The 21,099-nt window shown below is 41.4% G+C and overlaps 1 protein-coding gene across 8 annotated transcripts in view; it reads left to right on the top strand.

Annotated features, from left to right (window-relative positions):
* The window catches only part of tcaim (T cell activation inhibitor, mitochondrial), a 28,177-nt gene extending 10,104 nt beyond the window's left edge, over nt 1-18,073 (top strand). For 2 of the 8 annotated variants that reach the window (XM_049583171.1, XM_049583174.1), the window contains exons 7-10: nt 393-484; nt 571-803; nt 904-1,035; nt 8,329-10,155. In XM_049583171.1, coding sequence (XP_049439128.1) covers nt 393-484; nt 571-803; nt 904-1,035; nt 8,329-8,725 — 854 coding nt within the window. In that variant the 3' untranslated portion in view covers nt 8,726-10,155. Of the gene's footprint in view, nt 1-392; nt 485-570; nt 804-903; nt 1,036-3,373; nt 4,219-8,328; nt 10,157-18,056 lie in introns of those variants that run through there. The other 6 variants (XM_049583169.1, XM_049583170.1, XM_049583177.1 and 3 more) reach the window with 5 other exon arrangements.
* The last annotated feature ends 3,026 nt before the right edge of the window (nt 18,074-21,099 follow it).

Genomic DNA, 21,099 nt, shown 5'->3' with positions numbered 1-21,099 from the left:
TATGGTTAAAATGTGCATAAATCCTGCTTGTAATTACTTCAACAAGTTGGGTTAGCGTTGTGATGCCGTTGGCATAGGTTGCTGATTTAGGTTGCTTTTTAAATTGTCAGTGGGTAACAAATGCTGGCTCAGCCAGTTTGCATAAAATTAAACCAGTTTAAGCTCATACACCGGACTGGACTGACAAAACCAGAAATGGACCTAACTCTACATGGCAATATAAAACTAAAGTATTATTATTTAAAGATGCAGTGTCAAAGCAGCATAATTATCAACCTTTGATGAACTGCTTTCTACAACTGATTTCACTAATTTAGCTCCACTGCTTGAGACCAGCAAAATGGACTTACACAGGTGTGTGGAATTAATCTGCTCCTTTGCCTTCCCATTAGGACACACTGTGGTATTTGCTGACCAGTCAGGGATGAACGCCTCTGGAGACATCACACTGGGAACCATGGATGTTCATCATCAGTGGACCAAAGTAAAGCAGCCACAGTGCTCCTGCTGTCACACGTTCTGTGTTTTCCTCTCTGTTTATTGACCCCTTCTCTGCCCGTGTGTCTCCAGCTGTTTGACCAGCTGCCAAGCTATCGCAGCCTGCAGCAGCAGACAGACTGGCTGAAGGAGAGAATCAGCCTGCTCCTGGGTGGGACTCAGGTGGTTCATGTGGAGAGGCTGGGACCAGTCCAACCCATTACCGAGCACTACAGCACCCTCAGCACCTTTCACAAGAGCCTGATGTCCCGACGCCTTCGCCTGCATCCCAGGAGCCTACAGGGGCTCACCATGTTGCTGGATAAGTACGTTTTCACATTACCACTGAACACCTCAAATAATGTGACACGCTACTATTTAAGTAAGAAGAAGCAAGAAACCATATGTTATTTGTGTCAATCACAGTGACCGCTCTAACCCCAGTCTTCATGAGATGGGGCACTTCATTATTCCCACCATCTGTGACCCTCCCAAGCTGCAGGTCTTTCTTCAAAGCCACGCACCTGAGGCCAGAAAGCGCACCCATCGCAAAAACCAGTGAGTCAAAAATCTCTATTTATTCTAGAACTGCCCACTAACAGGACCCAGAGTCAACTTGCATTTTATTTGTTGAATCATTGCATTTTTTTTCATCATCATTATGCACAGTGTTGCAGGCTACGAGGCTGTGACGAGGTAGAGAAAGAGTTATGGCAACAGAAACAGTTGGGAGTTGGAAGTTTTCCTTGAGGGCTTTCTACCAGCAAGGGATTACTTGGTTAAGGTTAGGAAGAAAGTCATGGTTTTGGTTAAAATGAAGAAAGAACCATACGGTTCTGCTTCGTGATGGTGATTTTAAAATGCCGGACGAAGATCTCTGTCAGATCAGAATGTTGCACAATTGAAATTACTGGAACTTGTCCACCCCAAGGACAAAACACCCAGACATAAGCAGAGTAATGTAGTGCATGCAGTTCAGTGCAGCCAGGAATGCACAGATTTATACATTGGGGAGACAAAACAACCACTCTACAAGCGCATGGCACAGCACAGGAGAGCCAGCTCCTCGGGTCAAGACTCGGCTGTCCACTTACATCTACAGGAGAAGGGACACTCCTTTGAGGACATTAATGTGCACATCTTGGCCAGGGAGGAAAGATGGTTTGAAAGAGGAGTAAAAGAAGCCATCTACGTCAAGTTGGAACGACCACTGTTAAACAGAGGGAGTGGCTTACGACACTACTTATCCCCCCACCTACAATGCAGTCTTGGGATCCCTCCCCAGACGACTTAACACCCATTCACCCCTGGTCCCACCTGATCTTAACGACTCACATGGTGGCCAGGTGGGTCAACGACTCACATTGTGACCTGAATGACTCTGAAAGTAAGAGCTCATGTGACCCCTACGACTCTGCAAGGGTTCCCACCCACACAGGGTTTATAGCCTGCAACTTCGTACCAGTCATCTAGAACTGAAGAAGCTTCTTGGATGAGAACCGAAACGTCTTCAAGAAACGCAAGCAAGTCCAGTTGCCTACGATATAGCACTTACGATTACCATGACCTGGATGACTGAAAATCTTCACCGACATACTGGAACCTTTAATACAGTGTGCCGATATCTTAAAGTTTGATTTTGTGACCCAGCACCTGTAAAAGTTTTTTGGATGTGCGCGCCCTCCACCCTGCATGTTCTTGGGTTAAAATGAATACACTTCTGTCAGAAAAGGCTCTCTGGGAAAAAGCCTATAAGGGAAACGTCTCCCATGTGTGAAACAGAAGGCAGTGCGAGGCAGAGCAGCACAACTCATGTCTGTTGGCTGCTCTCATGCTCTCACGCTGACAGTCTCTCAAGTTGGCTAAACTACTTTTGAAGAAAGTGCTGGTACAAACACTTCTACTTTCTCAAGGCAGAAACCTGGTCCACACACACAGACACCTCAAGCTACGCAAGATTAATTTCACATGTGTCCACACTTCAACAGGTCATGTTCTGGTGTGTGTCACTCAAAAATCACCACGCAGTGCAAGTTGCTGTCTGAGTGTTGCTGCCAGGGAGCGCTATAACATGAAACAAGAAGAGAAACTTGAAGGCCAAAACATGTAGGTGGCTAACGCTGCGCATCAAAAAATATGCCCCTATTACTGTCAATGTAAAACCCCACACCAGCGGCAGTTAGACACATGTTGGTGCGCCTGGATGCTTCGCTCTCTGCTTATAGATTCCAGCTCCCATTGCAGCTCTTTTTCTCTGCTCCTGTGGCAACTTGACTCCTCTCCTCACCATTGTTACATAAAGAGAACTCTGTAGCTGTTGCTGTCTCGTGTGAAGACGAATGGATCATGAGAAGCTTGTTTTAGAGGTTGAGAAATATCCTGAGCTAATCGACCCATAATCCTGTCATTATAAAGACAATGGCCAAAAAGATACTTCCTCTTGAGTCATAACTCTGGTGATTGGCTCTTCAGATGAGAAATCAACTTTTATTAAGGCTGTCCACACTTGATTTTAAGCTAGTGCAGAGGTGGAGTAGGTACTGGTCTTTCAGTAAAGTGGTAATAACTTTCCGTGGTCGCCTGTTGACGAGTTACAATGTGATGCGTCCAGTGTGTAAGGTGTATTGAAGAAAAGGCATCAGTAAAAATTTTGGGTGTTTATAAAAATGAAAAATATCTATAGATATTTCTCCTTGTTGAGGTCAGAAAGAAGGTACTGATTACACCGAGGCCAGCACGGAGATGCCCATAAAGAGCTTCTATCCTCAGTTTACAAGGATCCTAAATGAGGACCAGGAAGCTCTTGTGGCAGAAATCCTTTCATTTTAACACAATGAACACTAAAACAAATATCATCAGCTTTGTTACTGACTCATACTTGTTTGTGTGTGTTCAGGCTGCAGGCAGAGGAGGAGGCTGTGGTGAAGCTGTGTCTCCACAGTCTGTCCCTGAGGAGTCTGTCCAAGGAGCCCAGTGTCAGCTCCAGCCAAATGATCCTGTGCTGTAAAAAGCTGGTAGAGCAGCGCTGTCCCCTCATGCAGGGCCTCCACATCTGTGTCTCTCACTTTTACTCAGTAATGCAGGATGGGGACTTGTGTATCCCCTGGGACTGGAAGAGCTGAACTGGAGGGACAAGGCCAGTCACAGTGTTGGAAATAAGTATTTTTAGTAGTTAAATGTTGTTCAGGCAGCAAATATACAAGTTGTTAAACAGGATCATTTGTTACATGTCTGATGGCCACAATGGATTTCATATCTTTTCATTCTCAAGGGAAACCTTTGAAAAAAGAAATCATCCGTAGAGTGGTTCATTCAAGCTGACCACTGTGGGCTCATCCAAAGGAAAGCACTTTATCCTCTTACAGCAAAAGCCATATAGAAGAATCTGACCGACAGTGGAAGTTGCACCCAACATGGGGTGAGGACCAGCAGGAGTTGTAAAATGATAGACAAGAAAGGGAAGAAGAAGAAGTTGCATATAATTATGTTGTTATTGTTTTCAGATTTTTCTCAGGTGTTTGCTTTTATTCTAAAATGCTGGAGACTTTGATCTCTTCAGGAATCAAAAGTCTGAGAGCCAAAGAGTGTTTGGTTGAAGTGTGATAAGGGATATGTAGGGATGTTTTGCTTGGCTACTAGGAGTCACAAGCCAGTAAGTTGGGAACCACTAGCAGATGTGCAATATGACTTTTATTTCAATTTTTTTTTTTTTTTTTTTTTTTAGAAAAGTTTTTTTTTTTTATCGTGGAATACACTGAGAAAGATTTAAATAATGGTTCTGTTAAAGGCACAATCTGATCCATAATTGCAAACTAACATAGTCAGCAAACAATCAAAATGTATTACAGAGGGTTAGAACTTATCAGTCTGATTGACAGACTATATGCCTACAATGAAAAAGTTTGTACAAAGTGGAGCCTGACCATGTTTAGTTTGTCAGTTCTGACTGGCCTCACTGGGAGGCATGGAAAGCCCGCTGTCAGAGAGGGGCGAGACACCGTGAATTGTGAATAAGGAGATAACAGTACACTTCTTAGATGAAATAAAGAAATACATCAGCTTCGTATCTGGAGCTTACTGATTTTTTTTTAAGGGAACTCAGGCCTCTCTGAAATGAACCATACTTGGAGCACCTATGGTTCACTTCAAGTCCCTGTTACGGTTCACTTCATCCGTGCATTGTGAACACAAAGTGCTCCAGGAATGCTTTGCCAATTGCTTTTGTATTTTTGCCCTCTCGATTACATGTTATTGCTCTGGGATGCATGGGCAGAAATAAAAAAATACGGAATGAAGAAAACATTAAATGGCAACCGTCTACAACACAGAGAAACACTAACAACTTCATTAATTTTCAGTCCATATGAAAGAGAGGGACTTCATATATGCAAAAAAACCCATAACACATCAAACAAAGGTACTACATGCGATTTACACATCTATTACCCTCTCTCAATGTAATTGTTATTTTATTTTTGTATTGGCACACTGCATTTGACGTAGTATGTATTGGGACATATTAAATTGTTTTCTTGCATACTATATAATATGGTGGTATTGGAATGTACAGATAGATTTGCCTTTGCACACTTTTAGTCTATCTATATTGATAGATAAATAGACTACAAGTGTGCCAGGGTGGCTTTGTGTGTGTGTGTGTGTGTGTATTTATGTATGTTAATAATCCAAAGCAGCAATGGCCTGAGCTCCAGAGGAACAGTAGTGTGAACAGCTGAAGTTGACCTGACAGAGAATTGACTCCTCTTTTGAATGAACTGACAGTGTGAATGCAAAAAGAAACACCTCCCATTTCTGTTGTTCCGCTCATCGGTCCACTTTAAGAGGACTGAATTTGGTTCATTTAAAAATGTGAAAACACCCATAGTCTCAGTCATTTGAATCATTTGAAGCACTGTTACTGCTGTACACATGGGGTGGTGGAGTGTTCTGGTTTTGTAATTTGAACAGCATATAAATGTGACAGTGTCCTTCAACAATTACATAACGCTCAAAAACACTGAATTTCTTGTCGTCACTGTTGCATACTGGGAAATCTTTAGAGGGGCAACCCAGTACTGTCTCTGTAATATCACTAATTTTGTATTACCTGAGTCAAAATATTTTGAACATACTATAGTCAGTCTTTTAGGCTATCACAATGTCAAATTTTCTGACCTCATATCCTGTTGCACCATGTGCTGCTACACAAGATGTATTTAACCAAAACATCAAACTTCATGTCTGCCAAAATGATCAGGTACAGTGACTTCATCTTGCAGATGAGCATGGAAACAAGGATAAAGTATGATGTTTCATTCTGCTACTATATTTAATCCCCACACTGTGTAAGGTTATTTGAGTTGGTACAGGCTTGTAGTCATTAATTTTCACTGCGGTTTGGATAAAGCATTGTAGATGTGCAGGCCCTGTAGGAGTTTTTTTTTTTTTTACTTCCTTTTCTTGCTTTGCTCCACCCATGACTCCACCTGCTGCATGCCAGATTGCCTACAAACCACAAGAGATGTGGGGCATTTTTGTGAGCCACTGGTAGGGGCCAGCCAGGGCCCAGTCACTGCCTAATCATTTCTGAATGGAAGCAAATCTCTTTTCTAAGTTCCTGTCAGTACACATGCTGGATCAACTGCAGTGTCTTTTGAGACTTGAAACAAACCGGTAATAATGAACCGTAATAATCCACCCTAGAAGTTGCAAATGCGTGGACTCGTTTTTCTGCATCTATTTGAGACAGGATATGCCCAGTTTTTTGCAATATTACACAGGTTAAAGAAGGCAGTCTTTGAACTTTGTTTTTACAAGAGTTATAGGACATATCTTGATCAAAGATTACACTGAGGTTCCCAAGGGGCTGTATGCTTGCTGCGTCTTTAACTGCCTGAAAACTCAATGTCAGGCACCGGGTGCTACTCCTGTGCCTTTTCCGTGCCAGCTTTCAGGAGTGCAGCAGCAGGTTACGTCGGAGGTTACTAAGCAACCTCAACAAGCACTGTTATAGCCTATTTACTTAAAATCCTGAATGGAGAGCTGATCTTCTTCCAGGCGCTGTTTGTGTGTGGGCCTGTTGTCCATGGGGCAGATGTTAACCTCTGGCAGCCTGAAGCATCCATCCTGTCTTCTCTTCTCTAAGTAAAACCAGCACTTAGTGTCATGAATGCAGGAATACACTCCCTAGAACTAAATGCAAGCTCTTGTACTTGCAGCAAAAACAATCCGGGCCCATTCATATCAACTTTCAATATGGCTCAAGCTGCCCTGCTTCCTGGATGTCATCTTTGGGGCCGATCAAGGCATTTTTTAACTGATAAGGATCGGGTATATTGACCTTCCTAGAGGATGCGACTCTTTGTATAATGTTAGCTGTTACATTTGTTTTTCCTCACAAAGATTTCATGCAGAGTACAGCCGTCTCCAACTCTCCGCTCTCCTTTTCTCCTCCATTCAACTGGTCAATAGTGTATGCCACATAAGAGTGGTATACAGCACCTGGAATCTGGCGGGAACCTGAAGAATAATTTAAACAGTTCAGCACTGTCAAGTTTTTCTGATCATAAATCTGTAATGAAGATTTTGCCCGACACTTTAAGTGAGAGGTGGCGCTGTGCGCCCCTAGAAATACAGGTAGCTGGCCGCTCCCCTCTTCCTTCCTTTTGCTTCCTCCTTGGGCCAACTTCCGGGTTGGTGTGGCGGAGAAGATTGTTTGGCATGGCCAAGAATGTGGCGCACAAGCCTCGCCAAGCCTGAGCGCACTAGTGTCATTGTCGCCCAGCGGAGTAGAACATTGTTTGGTGTGGCCAAGATATCGCGTCTTGCCGCATCGGCATCCCCAATTAAAGGTATGGACCCGTGGCAAATTTTCCTGCATTTGTGCAGCTGAGAGTGTGATACTTACACCTGTTCACGAGGCTGAAATTGGCACCTTATTCACAGCCTCTTACTGGAATTTATGAAAGACAGTAGGAAGATGAAATGAGAATTAGATTGTAAAGGTGTTTAATTTCAAAACCTGGATTTTATTTAATTTAACTGTAGCATTACTCTCTAATATCTGTTACTCACAGTAAACGGATTTTCACTCTGATCAAATCTGGCCTAGATTAACATGGAGACTCTACAGAATAATTAAAACACAGTTTCTGATTTGTGAAGCCTTTACTCTATTTGTGAAAATTCAATAAAGGGCACTTTCTGTGTTTTTTATTCATCTGGACCACATTAGACCTGGTCTAGATCAAAAACCACTATACTCAGAGTGATCAAATCTGGATTAGATTGAAGAGGTCATTCTAGAGAATCATAAAAACATAGTTTCTGATTTGTGAAACCTATTTTCAATTTGTGAAAATCCAATAAAGGGCCATTTCAATGCTTTTTTTCCTCATCTAGACCACATTAGACCTGGTCTAGATCCAAAACTACTATACTCAGAGTGATCAAATCTGGACTAGATTAACATGGAGACTCTAGAGAATCATAAAAACACAGTTTCTGATTTGTGAAACCTTTATTCAATTTGTGAAAATGCAATAAAGGTCCATTTCAATGCTTTTTTTCTAATCTAGACCACATTAGACCTGGTCTAGATCCAAAACCACGATACTCAGAGTGATCAACTCTGGACTAGATTAACATGGAAACTCTAGAGAATCATAAAAACACAGTTTCTGATTTGTGACACCTTTATTCAATTTGTGAAAATGCAATAAAGGTCCATTTCAATGCTTTTTTTTCCTAATCTAGACCACATTAGACCTGGTCTAGATCTCTTGCTTTCAGTGCGTTTGTGCTGCTGTTATGCACACCCCTCATCTCCCCATCACCACCTTGTCTTGGCAGATTCATCAGTTTCATCATCTCCTCAGCCTCATCAGTGGTTTTATCAGAGGTCTTCTGCCAACACCTCCATTGTCTGGACTCCGTGAGGGGATTTATGACGCAGCTGGTGCTACCTCGATCAAGAAATCTCCCCGCTGAGTCTGCACGATACTCCTATACCAAAATCACCTGTAATAATAAACTATATTTTTTTGTCATTTACTGTCTACTGATCAAAATCCTGCTGTTGTCTCACCTTTCTTCAAACAGGCCATGGTCAACCTCTCTCACTGCTTCAGCTTCTATGATTTTTCTCACTCTTGCCAAAGACGGAAAGTTCTATCTAATCCAATCTCATCTCATCTCATCTCATCTCATCTCTAAGACTTTACCATGGCCTGTGTTAGAGGTACAATAGTTCAGCTATTAGTATGCTTCTTTATCATTTCATGTACCAATCAATACATTGTCATGAAAAACTTAGTCAAGACTTCATGACAACAATAAACATTTGATTGAGAGAATCATCTCGTTGATATGTCCATTAACATCTGTCATCATTTCAGACCCCGCTCTTCTTTTCCTGCCCTCTTGTCTTCATTGCGTTCCTACCTTTGTCAGACACCTGCACCTGCCTGCTGACTTGGTCCTCATTACATCATTATCCAAAGGTGTTAGACCTGCACAATAACCTAATCATTTTTCACACTGTGAATTGTGTATTGTAGTTGTAGATTTTCACCACTTGGGTTTTGCCTCAATCTGAACGCCACAATTTTGATTTTGAACTAGATATTTTTCAAAGTCTTCTTCCTTCCTGCCTTAAATCTTTACCTGTTTGACCTGTTGTTGTTGTTGTTGTGTGATATGCTTTCTCACAAAGTAAACTCTGTTCCCAATGGTCTTGCTTTTTGATAATGAGAGTCAAAATCCAGAATGTGCATGAACGTAGGCCTATTTAGCTATACATATATAGTATATGCATACATCCAAATTAAATCCTATATCAACACTATTACATGGGTTCAGCTAATTTTATGGCAGTTGTAGGCACTGTTTTGTTTGATGTCCTTTCACAGCAATACAGTAGCCTAAAACACGACAAAAATGTCACAAAATAAAAACAGCAAATTTAGGCTGTTTTTGGGGTCTAACTACAAGGTTGTTGCAAGACCTAACCACCTTGGAAGAATTTATGAACACTGGAATCAGAAAATGGAGCATTTCAGAGCTTGTGAGGTCCGATATTCCCTGAATGCAATATAAGTGGCAGGACACGAGATTGGCTGCATTTTGGAGGGAAAACTCTGAGTCATACTCTTTTCCCGAAGTAACGTTAGTTGCAGTCAGTGCCGTCAAAGAGCATGGATACCAAGAGGCGAAGCTCAATAGAACGCCCTATAGCAATAGACTCGCCCATGGTTTTGTCCTACCGCCGCCATTTTGGACTGTCAGCAGACCGCCCCAAGAGTACCCAGCTGCAGACATGAACACACAGACAAACTTAAGTATATCGCTATTAATTATGCTTACAATGCTACTCACCTCGTGATAGCTTGGTCAAAGCTGCTCTTTCACGTTTTTGTAAAGCAAAATATAGACTTTAAAAAAAAACAAAACGAAGAAAAATGGCCTAGATGGCATCTCTACATATTACATCCACTTATGAGAAGATTGACTTAATTACTCCTTCAAAATCACCCCATAAGGCAATCTACCAAAAAAAAAAAATCTATATTTTAACTAGAAACACATTAATGGCGATGTCACATAGTCAGGAATAAAGATTTATTTACAGTTTGTACAGTAAGGGGACAGTAATAATAATAATAATAATAATAATAATAATAATATATAGGCTATTTTAATATGATATATTTTAATGCTAAAAGGCCATACATACATACATACATATATATAAATATATATATATATATATATATATATATATATATATATACATACATATATAATATATAAGTGTTATCTGTCGGGATCCTTCGGGAAACAGTGGAAGGCCAGGTGCGGGGTGTTCCACTGAATTGCACTACACTGTTTTCTTTTACTTTATTCTCCTCTCTCCTTGACATCTTGCATGTTGTCTGGGCGGAACAGTCCAAGCTCAACAGTCCAAAATGGTGGCAGCGCTACCGCAGCGCCCCTAGTGGCTGTTGGCAAAAATTCAATGGAGCTTCGCCTCTTGGTATCCATGCTCTTTGGTGCTGTAGAATATAACAGAGTCGCGACAACGGAAGTCCAAAATGCTTGTGCATCACGTGCATAGATTTCATGTTACATCAGCTATAGAGAACAAGGTAGTGCCGAAAAACAATACACAGTACATATATATGTGTGTATATACATACATATATATATATATATACATACAGTACAGGCCAAAAGGTTGGACACACCTTCTCATTCAATGCGTTTTCTTTATTTTCATGACTATTTACATTGTAGATTCTCACTGAAGGCATCAAAACTATGAATGAACACATGTGGAGTTATGTACTTAACAAAAAAAGGTGAAATAACTGAAAACATGTTTTATATTCTAGTTTCTTCAAAATAGCCACCCTTTGCTCTGATTACTGCTTTGCACACTCTTGGCATTCTCTCCATGAGCTTCAAGAGGTAGTCACCTGAAATGGTTTTCCAACAGTCTTGAAGGAGTTCCCAGAGGTGTTTAGCACTTGTTGGCCCCTTTGCCTTCACTCTGCGGTCTAGCTCACCCCAAACCATCTCGATTGGGTTCAGGTCCGGTGACTGTGGAGGCCAGGTCATCTGCCGCAGCACTCCATCACTCTCCTTCTTGGTCAAATAGCCCTTACACAGCCTGGAGGTGTGTTTGGGGTCATTGTCCTGTTGAAAAAGAAATGATCGTCCAACTACACGCAAACCGGATGGGATGGCATGTCGCTGCAGGATGCTGTGGTAGCCATGCTGGTTCAGTGTGCCTTCAATTTTGAATAAATCCCCAATAGTGTCACCAGCAAAACACCCCCACACCATCACACCTCCTCCTCTATGCTTCACAGTGGGAACCAGGCATGTGGAATCCATCCGTTCACCTTTTCTGCATCTCACAAAGACACGGCAATTGGAACCAAAGATCTCAAATTTGGACTCATCAGACCAAAGCACAGATTTCCACTTGTCTAATGTCCATTCCTTGTATTTCTTGGCCCAAACAAATCTCTTCTGCTTGTTGCCTCTCCTTAGCAGTGGTTTCCTAGCAGCTATTTGACCATGAAGGCCTGATTCGCGCAGTCTCCTCTTAACAGTTGTTCTAGAGATGGGTCTGCTGCTAGAACTCTGTGTGGCATTCATCTGGTCTCTGATCTGAGCTGCTGTTAACTTGCGATTTCTGAGGCTGGTGACTCGGATGAACTTATCCTCAGAAGCAGAGGTGACTCTTGGTCTTCTTTTCCTGGGTCGGTCCTCATGTGTGCCAGTTTCGTTGTAGCGCTTGATGGTTTTTGCGACTCCACTTGGGGACACATTTAAAGTTTTTGCAATTTTCTGGACTGACTGACCTTCATTTCTTAAAGTAATGATGGCCACTCATTTTTCTTTAGTTAGCTGATTGGTTCTTGCCATAATATGGATTTTAACAGTTGTCCAATAGGGCTGTCGGCTGTGTATTAACCTGACTTCTGCACAACACAACTGATGGTCCCAACCCCATTGATAAAGCAAGAAATTCCACTAATTAACCCTGATAAGGCACACCTGTGAAGTGGAAACCATTTCAGGTGACTACCTCTTGAAGCTCATGGAGAGAATGCCAAGAGTGTGCAAAGCAGTAATCAGAGCAAAGGGTGGCTATTTTGAAGAAACTAGAATATAAAACATGTTTTCAGTTATTTCACCTTTTTTTGTTAAGTACATAACTCCACATGTGTTCATTCATAGTTTTGATGCCTTCAGTGAGAATCTACAATGTAAATAGTCATGAAAATAAAGAAAACGCATTGAATGAGAAGGTGTGTCCAAACTTTTGGCCTGTACTGTACATATATATATATATATATATATATATACACACACACACACACATATATATACATATACATATATGTATGTATATATGTAACTCCAACTGTGCACCCCTGCTCTCTCCTCCAGCTCGCTCTTAAACACACCAGCACACGCACTCACACAGCCCCCATCCCCGTCACACTTGCCCCCCGCCCCCTACCTATACTCATTCAATCCCAAACATGCCATTAACTCACAGAACACTGACATTATAACAGAACATTTACTGCAGGGTCGCTACAATACACATATATATGTATATATACATGTATGTATATATATACACATACAGTGCTTAATTTGAGCTGGAACGTACTGGAACGCATACCAGGATCTTTTCAGAAAAGGCCCTGGTGCGTTCCAGAACTAATTTGCATGGGTCTAGAACTTTTCGCATCTAAGAACTACATACAGTATTGTATTGGCTGATGTCACTCGTGCTGCAGGGTATACTGGTAATGGTCGACCGCGGTACTAAAACTCTACAGTAGCCTACATATGATAGTTCAAAGTCCTATCGCAAGAGGGTGAGTGTCCATGCGCCGTCCCAGCGTGCGCTGGTCAATAATGGCGCACGCTGGTCACCTGGCACTCAATATGCTGCTGTATTTTTTTTTTTGTTTTCCAGATGTGAGTATCTTTGAGCGGTGAAAGTTATTATTTATTTCTTTTTACTTGTCGGCAGTGATTTGTTTTCCACAGAGCTCTACGTGTGAGTATTTTACTCACATTTGCGACTAAAAATAGTTTTGAGCGAGCAAAATAAATCATTCAGCAGGCTGTATGAGTACAGATTTCAACCAGCAGCAGAAACAAAAGGCAAATACTGCAGGTTGTGGTTGAACAGGGGTCACAGACAGGATACAGCGGCCATAGTGCTCCGCGCCGCAACATAACGGCTTACCAGCGACAGAGAAGTCCGACTTCAGGTCCAGTAATTTCTTCTTTCGTTGGTGTCATGACTGCCCAGCAGTACCTGGACAACTGAGCCGTGGTGACACACAGGTATGTGGCGTGTCAGAGGACAAACAAGCCGTTCACATTTCTCTCTTTGTGGCAGGTAACGGCCCACAAACCTCAGCGCACTTTAGGGACTGTTCTTTACTTGTCAGGGGAGGAGGGTGGCTGGTTGATTTTTATTTTATTTATTTATTTTATTTTGATCCCCCCTATGTTAATCACTTATTGATGCTGTTTTTGAAGTATGAATAAGTCAATAAGTAATTTATTCCATTGAAATATCAGTGATGTATTATAGAAAAGTGATTTATCTTTTTATAAAAGACAAAAGGCACATCCGCCTAATTTTTGCTGTGGTATTGTGATACTACTCAGAACTAGGGCTGTAACGGTACATGTATTTGTGTCGAACCGTTAGGTACGCGACTTTTGGTTCGGCACGACCCTGTACCGAATTATTGGGCGCAGGATAATATTTTATTTTATTTTGTTTTATTTTAATTCTGTTTTTGCAAGCCGAACCATTTAAAATATCTAGTTCCCTGACAGACATAATTGAGTGATGGACCGAGTCCCGTAAATCTCTGCTTTCACTTTGTGCAGCGCATTCTCGCATTTTGACAACATGGCAAGTGAGCCTGACGAACCTGAAGACCCACCCACAAACCTTAAATCCTCCTTTTGGGAACACTTTGGTTTCAGGGTAAAATGAAGATGGAAATAAACAAGTTAACAAGACAAAAGCAGTGTGCCGACACTGCAGAACAGCGGTCGGTTATGTACTTGGAAACACGTCTAACATGCTAACGCATCTAAAGCGACACCACCCGAGTTTGAACGTTAACCGGCACGACTAGAAAAAGCAATCTGGTGCAAACTACGATATCATCGTCGTTTAAAAAGAAAGAGCGTTTCCCTGACCATCACGCTAAAGAAATAATTGCCATTGGAGTTGAGTAAAATTGTTTAAGCTGCACTTTAGATATAAGCATGTTTTGTTTACTGCACTTTAACAAAGTGGGAAAGCTAAGTAAGTTCCTAGTAAAACTGAATCTGAGCAGGCTTTAAAGCTGACCAGCTGCACTATACTTTTTATTTTAATTGAGTAAAACTGTTAAAGCAGAAATGTATATTTTTAATTTTCATCCAAACAATGTCAAAAAGCAGGATTTTAAATATGTATTTGTTTCATTCAAAAGTTGTGTAAAAAGAGTTAACTGCAGTGGTGGTATGTTTTAATAAGGTTACCAATAAGTAAAAGATATTTAATAGTTGTCTATTTTTTTCATTACTGTACCGAAAAAAAACCAAACCGTGACTTGTGTACCGAGGTACGTACCGAACCGAGATTTTTGTGTACTGTTACACCCCTACTCAGAACCGTGATACTTTCACTGGTATCGTACCGTGGGTCCCAATTTTGGTAACGTGACAACACTAGATGTCACAACCATTCCATTCAGAGTCGCGCAGTGAGGCGGCTTGGGTGCCTCTTAAAAAAGTGTTCCCCCACTTTTGGGAGTGGGGAAACACTGCTCTCTCAGAAGCCCAAAGTGTTCCCCTACTTCTAATTTTACAAATTAAGCACTGTATGTATATATATATATTGTGTATTGTTTTTCGGCACTACCTTGTTCTCTATAGCTGATGTAAGGTGAATTACTTCTGTGTGGGATCAATAAAGTTCTTATCTTAGCCATCTGAGAAGATCAAATACATTGTTTTTGGTGCCTAACTGTTTCCCAAGTATATTAGTGCGTGTGTGAATGAATAAACGAGAGGCATTAACGTAAATTTCTTTGTAGAAAGGCGCTTTAAGAAATTAAGTCCATTCACTTGTATTAGTTTACAGCGCAGCCTTGCCACATCCAATATGGTGGCGACGTTGATGTATGGTTCAGCACTCCATGCGGCGTCTACGTATGTCTATGGTCACGTGACTCATGTAGACCTCGGATAGTTCCCGGAAGTTACTGGCGGGCCATTTAAATACATAATACTGAGAGACATAACTCAGATTTTTTTTGTAAGTAGCTGTCAATAACTACATTGATTTATAATTTATGTGTAGCACGCCATAAACAGTTACATCTTTATGTTGTTTTTAAAGTAAAATGTGCTAATATTTGAGGATTAGTGTTAGTTTACTACGGTTAGGTAAGACTGTATTAATCCCAACCTTGTAAATTCACATTACAGTAGCTTAATACACATGATGTGTAGTATTTTTACTGTAAAAATATAGGAATGTATAGATATCCCCCAGGAAGTGGCAAAATATTGCACACAGGAATATTGCACAGTATGTTACGGAAGCCCATTGCATTCACTGGATAAAAAAAAATTAGACACCTTATCTCGTAATTACGAGAAAAGATCTCGTAATTACGAGATCAGGAAAGGTGCCACATTAGCCACTGCTTTGCTCAGAATCACATACTGCACATCCACAAAGGGGGGTCGGAACTACTGTAACCAGCTGCCTCTCGGGTGGTGCCATCTTGACTATATCCCATATCTTTATTATAATGTGTATATATTGTAAATTACAATGGAGTATTACACTAAGCAAGGACAACGGTGCACACCGTATATATTTTGATCTATTTCATACTGCAGATTTATATTGTTTGGCGTTAATTGGTGACAGAAAAGAACAAATTTCATTCTGCAGGGAAACGCGTGTCCTTACTGTGCATATTGAATCTTGAATCTATGTTTTATGAAGACCCTGTGTGCGCTCAGAATTGTGGCACAAGTTACGCACTGAAATCTGGCTGAAGAAAAATAATAATAAGACGAAAAATAAGTTGGCTGTGTGTGACTTATGCGCTGATGAAGTGGTGGGTGATCGATGTGCCTGACATTGATTGATTTAGTTTCAGCACCATGGTAGTGGCCAGCTCCTGTTAAGATATAAACAGAATGAAAGCGGACAAGGTAATTACAGAACTTGTCTTGAGAAATAGCTTTCAAATTCAGGGCTCAACAATAACGATTGCCTGATTGCCCGGGGCAAGTAAAACTCAAGGTCGGACATGTAAAATTTTACTATTTTTACTACTTTTTACTACTTTACTTTTACTACTTTTACTATTTTTAAAATAAAAAAATAGTAAAAGTTAATAACTAATTGATGAAATAAATGTATTTTAAAACGTGCTCCTTCGGCTCTGATGCAGTGGTCTCTCTGCCTGAAGTCACAGGCACACGTAACAATGTCCTGCCCACAGCCCCCATTGATATTATTTTGCATGACGGACGCTTCATATAATAACATAACAATATACTATTTATGGAGTTATGTCATCGTGTCATTTCTGTCTTTACATGGTCACACGTTAACAATTCTCCTCTGCTCTCTGTATCGTGCATGGTGGAGTTCCGCCACACACACAGGTGAGCACACTAGATTGTGGCTCAGGCCGCATTTTCCTGACCAAACCTGACCCCGAGCCTGGTGCAGTTTGTCAGCTGACAAAGTTATTGTTATGGACAGTGTGTAAATAACCATCAACAGACTGCTGTTACACACAGACTAGCACAGCACTCATGCTGAGCTTGTGTTGCGTTCAGGCGTTGTCACGTAAATAACAACTTCCAACACTTAAATAGGTCATAGCACAAAACAGCAGCATGTCAAGTGACTTTTTACTTTTATTATATTCAATACAATTGTATTTTCCTAAATCTTGAGACATTTCATATGTCAGCTAGACAGACATTTCACCTGCTCATTACTGTGCACACAAGTACTGTATGTACTTAGTCCTAAGGAACCCTTCTGGTGCCAGTAGATACACAGAACATCCCAGCAGGCTGTGCTTTGCAAGCATACAAAAAAGTTTCACGCATGTGAAAATGATTTTTCATGCGTGTGCTCACCTCCGCTGCTACAACTCCATCCTAGGGGAAACACTGTTGTGTGCATTTTCTGTCACCAATTAATGCCAAACAATATAAATCTGAAGTATAAAAAAGATCAAAATATATACGATGCGCACTGTTTTAATATCTCCTTGCTCAATATTAATGTGCCTGCTGCGGCTGGATCTGTGAGCGTTTGGTCGCTAAGAAGACTGTTAAGAGTGGGTCAGCTCGATCTTACAACTCCTTCTTAGTGAAAGATCTTCTTAAGCAAGAGCGATCTGGGAAACGCGGCCATTATCATGTCAACATACAGGGAAAATGTTTCCAGAGTTTATGACATTTACCAGGAGAGCTAGAGCCATTTGACTAAAACTGATGTTATTACTGCTGTAGCATGATGTTATTAGGCCAAATATTACATTTCTAACAGTGTCTAAGGTGATTTATTGATACAGTATGCTTGTAGGCTGCTGTAACGTTAGGTTTACAGAGGAAATAACGGGATGTACCTAATTAAGTAGTCAATCTCATTAAATAATGACTTTAATCTCATAATTCTACTTTATTCTCGTAGCCTAATATTATGACTTTTCCCAGCAAGCATTTTTTGGTTTAAAAAATGTCTAATAGCTGTCTACATGAAGACCTGACGTCTAGGCTAAATCACAGCTGAATTTGGGCTGTCAGTGAAAATTTGGTAGACATCTAGCCATAGCCAAAGTACAGACGTCAACAATTACACGTCTAATCAACAACTACATGTATATGTCTAATATATGTTGGGATTCACAGGACCACAGATGATTTATCATTTGGTAAAATCATCACTGATTTCAAGGCTTTTTCCTCTGCATGCTCTTTGTCTTCAAACAAAGAGAGCTAGGTGGCACCCATCTCCACAGGAGGTCACACCTCAGTGAGACTCAAGTCCCAAAACTTGATTGGACGAGACCTTTGACAGTGACATGTGACTCTGTGATGTCACAGGCCTTTTGTACAAGATCTGCTCCCTTCCACAGAACTTGCTTTTCTCTGCTCCAACCGTGGAGCAGTGCTTTTCTTGCTCCAGCTGTTGAACAGCTAACACCTCTTCCCGTTTGGGCCTGGAAAGCAGAAGCCCGAACCCTTGCTCCATAGTCCAAACCACTAAAGGGAGGGCAACTGATCACAGACTCTCTGGCAAACACAAGGTTTGCAAACTGGCTTTCCAGCAACAAGGAACTAAGTGAGTTAGCACCCAGCGTGTAACTCTGCAAGGACCCCTAACGACCAGCTTCTTCGGATCAGAACCTTTGGAACAAAGGACAACAAAGACTGCAGCTGGAACCATCTTCCCAGCCTTCTCCTGCCAGCTAACAGAGCAGCACACCACCAAGTGACTCTTTCTCCCATCCATTCAAGGAGCAGTAACGTAACAACTGGGCATAGATTTATCACAGCTTTACAGGCTAAGCAAGACTGTTTTACTTGTTGTATGTGATTTGATGCTGTTTACTGAGTTATTGTTGTGATTGTTTGCAGTTAGGTCATTGATTAGTTGGCTTCGCCGAATCTAAGTGTTTAGTTTGCTAATACTGTTCACAAACAGATTCTTGCATGCAACTAAACAATCTCTGCACTAATTCAGACCGTTTGCAACACAAATCACATTCACATAGACTCATGAACAAATAGGCTTTCAACAGAGCTACACCCAAACAGGCATCTCCAAGTTCCCGCTTCTTTTCCTTTGTCTTTGTCCTGACCACACGGTCAGACAAATACCTCGACTGGAAGCCAGCCTTGATTCGGCCATTTTGGTAGTTCTCTGTTGTCAGCCATTTTGTTTTGTAGGCCAAATGCCTCCTTGATCACCACACCCGCCTTTGTCTTTCTCTTCTTTCTCTCTCTCTCTCTCTCACTCACACACACACACACACACACACACACACACACACACACACACACATATACGCACCAAGCTTGTATATAGTTAGTTAGAATTTGTGTGTTTTGGTTTGCTGTGCTAGTTTGTGAATAAATATAATTCTTTGGAATCATGCCTGCTGTCTGTTTAATGTTGCACAAGGGTGAATGAATAGTCAACCTCTGCTGCGTCAAGAACTCCGAGATCCTTCAGGCGTTACTGTTAATTCTGGTTGTTGTCATTAATTTAATTATTAATCAAAGTCCAAATTAATAGTTTAGCATATTTTATGAGACTGATATCTTTAACTGGCTATCATTTTTCCCTTTACGGGAATGGTGCCTCACGAGGTGACTTAATGTTAATTAAGTCACATTATTTAACATAATTATTAATTATTAATAATAATTATTAATTATTTCCGATAGCCAATTTAACGCCAACATATTTGGTGCCTCCGTGTGAAGCCTGAGGTGTTGACCCCAACATATTTGGTGCCACCGTGTGAGGTAAATATATGTTGATTCCCAACATTCATTCATTCATTCATCTTCTAACCGCTTCATCCTCTTGAGGGTTGCGGGGGGGCTGGAGCCTATCCCAGCTACATCGGGCGAGAGGCAGGGTACACCCTGGACAGGTCGCCAGACTATCACAGGGCTGACACATAGAGACAAACAACCATTCACACTCACATTCACACCTACGGACAATTTAGAGTTATCATTTAACCTAGTCCTCAATCTGCATGTCTTTGGACTGTGGGAGGAAGCCGGAGTGCCCGGAGAGAACCCACGCTGACACGGGGAGAACATGCAAACTCCGCACAGAAGGGCTCCCACGCCCGGGATCGAACTGGCAACCCTCTTGCTGTGAGGCGAGAGTGCTAACCACCACACCACCGTGCCGCCCTGATTCCCAACATATACAGTACAGGCCAAAAGTTTGGACACACCTTCTCATTCAATGCGTTTTCTTTATTTTCATGACTATCTACATTGTAGATTCTCACTGAAGGCAGCGAAACTATGAATGAACACATGTGGAGTTATGTACTTAACAAAAAAAGGTGAAATAACTGAAAACATGTTTTATATTCTAGTTTCTTCAAAATAGCCACCCTTTGCTCTGATTACTGCTTTGCACACTCTTGGCATTCTCTCCATGAGCTTCAAGAGGTAGTCACCTGAAATGGTTTCCACTTCACAGGTGTGCCTTATCAGGGTTAATTAGTGGAATTTCTTGCTTTATCAATGGGGTTGGGACCATCAGTTGTGTTGTGCAGAAGTCAGGTTAATACACAGCCGACAGCCCTATTGGACAACTGTTAAAATTCATATTATGGCAAGAACCAATCAGCTAACTAAAGAAAAACAAGTGGCCATCATTACTTTAAGAAATGAAGGTCAGTCAGTCCGGAAAATTGCAAAAACTTTAAATGTGTCCCCAAGTGGAGTCGCAAAAACCATCAAGCGCTACAACGAAACTGGCACACATGAGGACTGACCCAGGAAAGGAAGACCAAGAGTCACCTCTGCTTCTGAGGATAAGTTCATCCGAGTCACCAGCCTCAGAAATCGCAAGTTAATAGCAGCTCAGATCAGAGACCAGATGAATGCCACACAGAGTTCTAGCAGCAAACCCATCTCTAGAACAACTGTTAAGAGGAGACTGCGCGAATCAGGCCTTCATGGTCAAATAGCTGCTAGGAAACCACTGCTAAGGAGAGGCAACAAGCAGAAGAGATTTGTTTGGGCCAAGAAACACAAGGAATGGACATTAGACCAGTGGAAATCTGTGCTTTGGTCTGATGAGTCCAAATTTGAGATCTTTGGTTCCAACCGCCGTGTCTTTGTGAGGCATGAAAAGGTGAACGGATGGATTCCACATGCCTGGTTCCCACTGTGAAGCATGGAGGAGGAGGTGTGATGGTGTGGGGGTGTTTTGCTGGTGACACTGTTGGGGATTTATTCAAAATTGAAGGCACACTGAACCAGCATGGCTACCACAGC

This window comes from Epinephelus fuscoguttatus, linkage group LG8 (assembly GCF_011397635.1).
Source record: "Epinephelus fuscoguttatus linkage group LG8, E.fuscoguttatus.final_Chr_v1".
NCBI lineage: Eukaryota > Metazoa > Chordata > Actinopteri > Perciformes > Serranidae > Epinephelus > Epinephelus fuscoguttatus.
This window is presented reverse-complemented; position numbering and strand designations above follow the sequence as displayed.